This window comes from Vanessa cardui, chromosome 5, assembly GCF_905220365.1.
Source record: "Vanessa cardui chromosome 5, ilVanCard2.1, whole genome shotgun sequence".
Lineage (NCBI taxonomy): Eukaryota > Metazoa > Arthropoda > Insecta > Lepidoptera > Nymphalidae > Vanessa > Vanessa cardui.
In genome coordinates this window covers 6935210-6944572 of record NC_061127.1, presented here as the reverse complement: position 1 = coordinate 6944572, position 9363 = coordinate 6935210, and the positions used below count along the sequence as shown (strand labels likewise).

The 9363-nt window shown below is 30.1% G+C and overlaps 2 protein-coding genes across 3 annotated transcripts; one reads left to right on the top strand and one right to left on the bottom strand.

Annotated features, from left to right (window-relative positions):
* LOC124530088 lies at positions 1-7137 on the bottom strand. Of its 2 annotated transcripts, none has more exons than XM_047104083.1 (7): positions 6894-7137; positions 6618-6766; positions 6266-6419; positions 3293-3883; positions 2344-2634; positions 1989-2094; positions 1-855 (listed from the first exon to the last, which is right to left on the bottom strand). In XM_047104083.1, the coding sequence occupies exons 1-7, from the start codon at positions 6940-6942 to the stop codon at positions 690-692; spliced, it is 1506 nt and encodes a 501-aa protein (XP_046960039.1). In that variant the 5' UTR covers positions 6943-7137; the 3' UTR covers positions 1-689. The 2 variants fall into 2 exon arrangements, with proteins under 2 accessions (XP_046960039.1, XP_046960040.1); XM_047104084.1 differs by having other exon boundaries at positions 6618-6763; positions 6894-7136.
* A 411-nt stretch (positions 7138-7548) lies between these two features.
* Positions 7549-9341, top strand: LOC124530090. The gene is made up of 2 exons (XM_047104086.1): positions 7549-8088; positions 8782-9341. The coding sequence occupies exons 1-2, from the start codon at positions 7753-7755 to the stop codon at positions 9055-9057; spliced, it is 612 nt and encodes a 203-aa protein (XP_046960042.1). The 5' UTR covers positions 7549-7752; the 3' UTR covers positions 9058-9341.
* The last annotated feature ends 22 nt before the right edge of the window (positions 9342-9363 follow it).

Genomic DNA, 9363 nt, shown 5'->3' with positions numbered 1-9363 from the left:
TAGGTTCAAATACATATGAATGTAAAAACAACGCGACGATAATCTTGCTTATAAATATTTTGAAATATTTTTGCAAATTTGTTATTTTATTGAAAGAAATTATATAGTAAAGGCTAATTTATAAATTGATTTTTAAATTACCAACATGTTTATTAATCGCAATCGCTTTAAGTCAATACTAATTTATTATTTTGAAACTACTCCTAAAAACGCTAGCACTAGGGTTAGGAACTATAACAATGTACTGGATTAAGCTTTCCGTCGTGCGATAAATTTATCTTTACAAATTGCAATCACATATCATAGTCGTAATGGAATGATTTTTTTTTTTTAATATAAACATAACAAAAAAAATAACGAACGTCTAATAAGAAGTGCCAAATATAAGTCAATTTCTGAGCAAACATGGAAAGAGGATAAATTATCTTGAAATCCTGAACCTATTCGATTAACCGACAAATCATTGACTAATAACATAAAAACGTCAATAAAATCAAACCAATCAAAGCATTTTTCTAAACAAAAGCAATTCGATATACAATACAATTTTGACCAATGGACTCAACGAAAAAAGATCCAAATTTGAATTTTTTAATTCGATCTCAATGCTGATTGGTCGGTTAAATTCAAAAGGTTTCACGTGAATTTTAAACCTTATATGTACAATACCATTCATACAATACTCACTTTTATGTCATCGAGTCGTATCTAGTATCTGATGTTAGTGGTTCAGTATCGTCGCGTTGTCTAAAGTTTAACGCGTTACGGAAGCTGGCTCTGAGACGCTCGGTAAACGTTTTGTAGTCCAGATTGGCCTGCTGTCCGAAATCGAAATCGGCAACTTCAACTGTGTATCTGAGAATATTAAAAATTTACATTAATTAAATGAATATGTGGGCATCGGTAATCATCCTTATTTTTATAATACTATAAGAGGAAAGAGGCTTACATAAATTAATTGATGACGTCATAAATAATAGACAAGAATATAATAATGAAATATTGGTGATTGGTAGGAACACTAGTTTGTTATAAATATTAAGACACGTAAAAAAAGATATCGTAAAATTGAAAACAAACCGTTTTGTTTTCTAGGTCGTTTATAAAGTTATCATTGTTGTTTTTTTTTTTGCTTAAAGATTAGATTAAAGGACAAAGACTTCACAGTTTTAAAAGAATATACAAAATATTTCAAACTGACTAATTTTAAAGCACGTTATCTTTTTCTATTGAAAATCAAAAAGAGTTTTTCTATAATATATAGTTATTATAATACATTTAAAGTATCATTATACACAGATAATGTTAATTTATTGGTACCACCAGTTTGGAATGTAGATTATATCAGAAATAATCCTAGATCAGAAATTACTTAATAAACATTTAAATAAATTTCATAGTTATACAGTAAATTAATACTTCTTAATATAACAAGTATGCTTATTTTATCAAGAGATAGTTCAAGTTAATCAAATTATGTAATATGTACTCTACAACTACGTTATTAGGACACATTATTGAAATTACTTTTATTTAATTGTGAATTATAAATTCTTATTTGCATTATTTAAATTATAACAATGTTACTTACATAGCATATTTTCCGAAATGACTTTTTCATTGATGTTATTTATATGATATCATACATATCAGTGCTTGGTTTTGTTAGTTATTTGTGCTATTTTTGTGTATATGTGCAATTACATAAAATTAGTCATATGCAGGTTTCCTCACGATGTTTTCCATCACCACGGATAAATTATAAACACAAATTAAGCAAACGAAAATTCAGTGGTGCTTCCAGGGGTTTGAACCCGCAACGATAAATAAACATGAACAAATGACGTTTAGAAAGGCGACAAAGGCGAAAATCATGAAGTATGTAAATGTAAGATTTATTTTTCTTTATTCCTTATTCAATTGGAATAGGCATGCCGCAGTCAGTCTTACACTGATTCACTAAAACCTCATATAAATATAGTACGAACCTGGACCGATGTTGATAGTACGCGATGCCGAATACTACTAAAATAACAGCAACCAGACAGAATACCACAGGCACCACTATCACCGACAGCTGTGCATGTACCGAAGCTAAGAAACAATATATTTATTAGTTTTACGGCATAACTATCACACTTAGAAAAAATATATTTAAAAACCTTAAGTTCTTCTATCTGTATTAACAGTAAGGTCAACAAAAAAAAAATAATGTTTAGGTTTTTATTATTATACAATCTGTTTTATAGCATTTTTTGAGTACATCTAAACGCGGATTTTTTTTAATGAAATTGAGTAGTAAAACCTTATTTTAATAATTTATAAAAATTAAAAGTTGGTTACCTTTATAAATGTTGATGGTTGCCCTCGAGACTGTTTTACCCAAATCGTTCTCAATCACAACGACGACAGTGTGCTGGTCGCTATCAGAGAAGTAATGGACTAACGGGAAGGCATTCGACGATGTCCTTGTATTGTAAGAACAGGTCTCATTTCCCGTTACATTGTATTGTCCCAGTTTGTATATAGCGCAGTAGTCGAACGGAGGAGAGCCTGTGTACTTCACTTGTAAATTAAGTAAGTCTCCATGCTGTAGCCAGTTCAATCCAGTTATATTTACTACTGATATGGACTCTGAAATTTCAGTCAATTATATAAATCAACAAAGTTAAACATTTTATTTAATGTTCGATTACTGTAATTAAGGAAGACTTCATATTGCCTATAGAGAAGTATAGTATATACTTCTCAACTTATATTCAAATGTAGCAGACATTGGGATCACTAGGCTAAATTAATCCGGTCCCTGGCTAATCCGCATCGCCTGGAATCCGATATTTTTCGACAATCTTCGCTAGTACAGACAATGTATGATCGAGCGGGTTACAACTTGTAAACGCCATCACTATTGTTCTTGACGCGTTTTATTGTTTTGATTTTGATTGCTTACTTTAAATTTGACCATAAGTGATAGTAGATTAGTAAGAGGTACTATTGGAACTTCAGGGTATAAATAGAATTTTATTATTGGATATGCAATTTTTCGGATTACAAGATATTCTTTTGTAAAAAATCCAGACTAAACGCGTGCTTAGAGAGCACTCTTTAATCAGACAAATTGGATAGTCCGACTGCCCTGTTAAATGTTTATCGGTTTACCGGGGTTCCACTGTATATAAAGATACATATTGTGGATGTAAACCTACCCAGATGGGCTTGATCAAAGCCTCAGTGCCAAGTGATAACACCTGCAATACCTTTAAAAAAAATAAAACTTCTAAAATCAAAATACCTCTAATGCTGATAGTTTCTTGATAATGGCCATATGTGTAAGTATCACCAATTGGTACGATGCTTGAATTATGGCATATGAAATCTTTTATAGCACTCTTCTTTTTCGTGGTTTTGTTTGACAGCGCCCTCTTATACAATTTATGCGTAACATTTCCACTTGCCACACTATCTTCAATAGTTGTAGGTGGTACTGTGCTCGATGGTACAACAGTTGCCGGTTTAGGAGTTGTTGTCGTGGTAGTCGTAGTAGTTGTAGTCGTTGTTGTTGTCGTAGTTGTTGTCGTCGTTGTTGTTGTGGTTGTAGTAGTAATCGGTGGCAGTGGTTGATTATTCGCAACAACCAATGCATCAATGTAATGATCACTCATAACATCCTGGTATGTATAATTTAGTGAAAAATCTGCTGTTTGATCAATGTACTGGCAATCAATGAACCAATAAGTGATGACAGTTGAAGCATTCTTCTTGAGAAATTGTATCTCGTTTTCTGGTAATTTAATGTAATGATGTACAGTTTTATTGACGGCAACGAATTTATTAGGTCTGTCCATATCATTCTGGTTAAGTACTAAATTGCCGTTTAATGAATCTGAAAGAAGGAAAATAAATACATTTCAATGTGTACTATTTTTAAGCATAAATATATGGATGTAATATTTTCCTTTTTAGTCATTTTTAAAAAAAATAGCAAGTTGATTGTTTTATTAAAATTTATTTAATTAGTGTCGTAATTAACTTTGATGTTGCTCAAGAGTAATAGAAAAAGGTAGAGAGCGCCGTGCTCTCACAATAAAGCAGAGGAAGGAAGCTCCGTTTGAAATAGGAAGCAGATTGCGTTAGCGCGATATGAAAGACCGACAAGCTAGACGTTTGAACATCAAATTCGATCATTGTTACAAATTGCTACCTATCCTGTATTCAAATAAGCATTTGATTTATTTAAATGTATATATTTTCATTGTTTATTTTTTACATTTATACCGGAAAATATGTTAAAGATATGTATATGTTCACATACACAATGAACAATCAATCAAAAATTAAAAAAAAATAAGACATAGATATGCAAAGTTCTATCTTGAGGTTTTTTTTTTCAATTGAGTATTAAATAAAACAGTAACGGATTCTCTGGCTTATTTTTGAGAATCCAGTCTGTCGTCTAATTTATCAATTATTCGTGAAGATAGAAACGTTGTGCTGAATGGGCATGTGGCACTTTACACTGCAAAGTTGCAAATACAGGGCACATTGGATGTGGGGTTTCCGACATATTTATCAGCAAGTTCAACGACATTCACTCTTAAGCGTTAAGGATATTAATTAAGGTTTTTTAAAGGCGTTAAACTAATTTTATGATTTTTCAAAATTGTCTTTCGAGGTGCCCCATACAATAAAAGCAAAGCCGACTTCTATAAATATCGTCGAGATTCAAGACCGGGTTAAGAGAACTTGAGTAGTATTTGTAGTAGTAAGATTACAATATAGCGAAAATTAATACGTTAATTTGCAAATCATATTTATCAGTTCACAATATTTCGACATTAAAGTCTGCCTAATCAAATTGTAATCTTACGAATTTTGTAATCTTACGGTGACATATACTACCATGCTAACAAAACCATGTCAAATTAAATATCTAATAAACAGACTGGGAAAGAAAAGAACAATTTCCTCCATTTCATCATTCAAACGAACGTCGCAATACAAGACTATTCATTTTTATAGTATTATAGATGAGTATACAAATACACGGTTCTGTTTTAATGATACACGATACAACGAACGACTACACATGCTTATGACGACTAATCTTTGAAACGCGATATTTTACTTGGCTTAACATGTTCGCGAAGCGTTATCGCTTTTATTTTAATTCTCCTAATTACGTCGATATAGAAATACACAATCAAACAAAGTACAAAATCTATAAGTATTGCACTGTGACACATACAACGAGAAAAATTTACATCTGCAAACTATGTTTTCAAATAACGCACGAAAATAAAATACACATGAATCATTATAACCTTGACAGTTGTGCTAAATATAAATATAATTGTAATAATCTTTAAATATTAATTAAAATATGCAGATCAAAATTCGTCGGCTGGGGTTCTGCCTTCGTGGTAGGAGACCCACATAAACACCATGAGGGGTAAAAGCGCGAAGGCAGTTTAATAAAAAAGAGATTCTAAATACTAAACCAAGAAGAACAAAGTTAGCCTCTACCATGGTGTATATTATTTAGTATATCACATTTCACATGTGTGTGTTGAAAATCAGCTTATTATGTCAACATACAAAAAAAAAGAGACCTGAGTTATTAAAATTATGAAAAAATATGTATGAATAACACAGAATATATACTGTAAGTTTTTTCTTTAATACAAATTTTTAAACAATTTATTAATATAAAAGTTAAATTTCATATGATAAAAATGCTTACTTTCATTTTTCATTTCACTAATCAAATTTTAATGCAAATTAGGTAATTGCTTATATAATGATAATTGATGAATGTTATGTAGCAATGTATTGTAATATTATGTATAGTAAGAGATATTTTTAGTAATTTCTTACATAATACATGCACTGCCTTATAGATCTGTATTTTTATATTGAGCTTGCTTAGTATTATGTATGTCATCATAATAATAATATATATTCATTCTTATTTTTTGTAAAGGTAGATGTCCTAAGCAATGGGGCACTGCCATCTATGGACATTGGTGCTTTACGAACTAACTTTGCCAATGAGTACTAACCTTGTGAACCTAGAAGTAATATCTCTATATACTTGTAACAACAATAATTCAGACACCTTTTAAACCAGACAATAACAATACTAAGTAGTATTGCTCTCTAGCAGAAAGAATGACAACAGGGTGGTACCCAAGTAGGGTTTAACAAATCCTAACTAAGTAACTATTTTAATGTTTCAAAATATTTCAGTAAGGCAAGTAAGGTTTACCTGTTAATTTGAATGATGTACTGGATGTTACGACCAAATACCATATCCCATAAAAGCTCTTCATAAGGTTCACTTTGACAGTATAATCTCCAGGCTCATAAAGATCTCGGGGATACTCAACTACCCACTTGGAAGTATTTGCTGTCTCAATAAACTGAAACAAAACACAAATTATGCCATTGTAAATTTAATATAGAATAATAATCATAGAATAACAACCTATTTCTATTAATAAAATTATATGCTTAATCAAGTCTTGTCTAATTAATTCAAAACAGGTTTTATATTATGTAGAATTCATTTGTTAATTCGATGTATAATTTTTATTAGCTATGTACGCAATAGTTATCACCTCAGCAGTATGTTGGGGTTGTGCATCATCCCAGAACACAAATTTGAGACTCTCTCCCTCATAATCCTTCACAGTTGCTGTAAATGTGACATTGGAGCCACGTACAGCAGGACCGTCGCTTACAATAGTTAGTTTTAATCCCGATACTGCTGAAAATAAATCGTTTTTTATTTAATATCAATCTCAGGGAAGAGCAACATACAATTTTTTTGGATTACATAAAATTAAACTATGTAAGACGTTTATAGAATATGAAATAATGTAAAATCATTATACCTTTCTCAAAAATAAACATTAAACAAAACAGCAGTAAGAAACGAGCCATGATCTATTTAGCACAAAAAAGAGATTTAAAGCACTTATAAATTGCACTAAAATATGAACTCAGATAAATTTCTTATCACTTTAAATTTATTAAAAATGAAATTATTTATTAAGTAAACTATAATAAATATTTAATGAATAAAAGATTTTGCGTCATCATCTATTCTACACACTTTTACACCATTTAACAACTTGTCTAAAATTTGACATATATGACAATTGAAATTGACATTTTGAACTGAAATGTAAACATTGAGTATGTAAGTTGAGCAAGCTTAAATTGATAGTGTAAAGAATCATAATGTAAAAATGACCGTTTCACATCTATAGTATAGTAAAATTAATTGCTTACAGTGTAATGAAATAAAAGTAATACCTCCTCATAGATTATAACATTAAAAAATGTTTATATAAAAATATGTTCTGTGTATATAAGTCAGTATAATATCTGTATCATTTATTATAGTCTACATGCTGATATATAAATTGATTACTGTATGAATTTTTGTTACCTAGTCCTAATATTATTGGTCGAACGTGTAGTGCAATATATTTTACATATTTTTACACTATGGTAACACTACAATAGATAAACAAACATTTTCTCATCAGATTGTAATAGTTTTGAATTATTGTTATTTTAATCTGTGCCTGAAGGGCAAGAAAAGCAAAAGTTACTTCTTGTGTTAGTTGTACTTGTTATTTTTTTTAACACTTATCTAAACAATTCCTTTAGCATTTCCAAATATGTTTTTGTTTTGAAAATAAAATATTTAATTTTATTGACTCGTGTAAAGAATTTTATAGAAAAATGGCTACCGTTTTCGATAGTCCTTTCATTCGACAACGTTTGCATCGTTTGCGGCACCGTGATTTCGATTTAGAGGAAGATCAAAGATTTGGACGATGTGATTGTACGAGTTATTCCTATTTTGTGCTGTCCATGGTGTTATTTTCAGTGGGTACCGTTATCACAGTATTAGCATTGGGAGATGCTGATGGATATATACTGAGCAATTTGGGACACATGTGGCTGGTGGGGCCTATATTTATATGCTCTGGAATGATGGTGGCTGTTAAAAGCATGTTATATTTGAGGAGAAAAAGTGTTATTCAAATGCTTTTACATCAACGAGCAATTATTAGGGTAAGTTGTGCGAAAGTCTGTTTTCTATATAAACAGCTTTACATTGACTTTCCTACGTTAGCATGCAAATTGATAAAATAAATAGGGGCCATTGATAACTGTTTTGTGTATAAACTGTATTTTCTATTTATCACCAAAAGTAAATGTTCTGTAACCTTAACCCAAAAATCCATTTAATTTTATCAATTTGAATACAAACAGATATATCTTATTGACTTATGCAAAATTATCATTCCTAAAAATAACATAAAAGTAAAAGTATTTTTCTCATAATGTTAACTACATTTTTTTTGTATACAAGTTACAACTTTGACCATTCACTTGATTAATAACAAAAAAGCTTTACTATACTTTCTAATTTAGTAATTAATGAACTCATTCCACAAAGTATATTTATATATTGATTAAAACTTAATATCATGAGCATTACAGATGGGAACATAAATTTGAAAGTAAAGTAAAATAAAACTAAGGATTAACAGCTGTTGTACAGCAATATTGACACTATTATTTTATAATTACTGAAATTAATTATTTATAAGTATTTTTTATAAAAGAATGACAATATATAAATTTATAAATTTTCTTTAGTTTATTAGTTTCATAATAAATAAACATAGGCAGCCTGACACCTAAGGTTTTTTTACGAAGACACTTATACATATTTCTTAAGTAAAGAATATTTTATTTTAGGATATGGCAAGTGTACAAGCTGAACAGGCCTATGGAGGCCAAGTACCTCGAACAGCATCAAGTGCAACTTTACCACCATCCTATGATGCCCTAATATCAAGTGCTTCAATTAGCAAACCACAGCCTTCTAGTTCAGAACCTCCACCACCAACATATGATGAAGCAATGTATTTAATTGATGAAGAAAAATATCATTTAGATCAGAAAAATGTAAACAGCGCAAAACAGGAAACTAGTAACCAAACTGATTCAAACAATGATGTCAATAAACCCTAAGAACTTGTATTATATTTTGAACTTAGATATGTAAGCAAAACTTAATTCTTCCGTTTGTACTTATGATTTTACTTAAGTCACCAATTTTCTAGTATTCTCTGATGTGCCTAAATATTGACTTGTGGGCGATATTGTTATGAGGTGTCTTTTATTTACAATTGTAATTTAATCTAGACTAAGGTGTATTTGTGATTTTAACAATTTATTTCGGCCAATGTTCATTGGTTTGTACTTTACTGTGTGACTAATTCAATAATCTTAAGTTTCAATAAGATATACTTTACTTTTACTCTAAATTTTATTGAA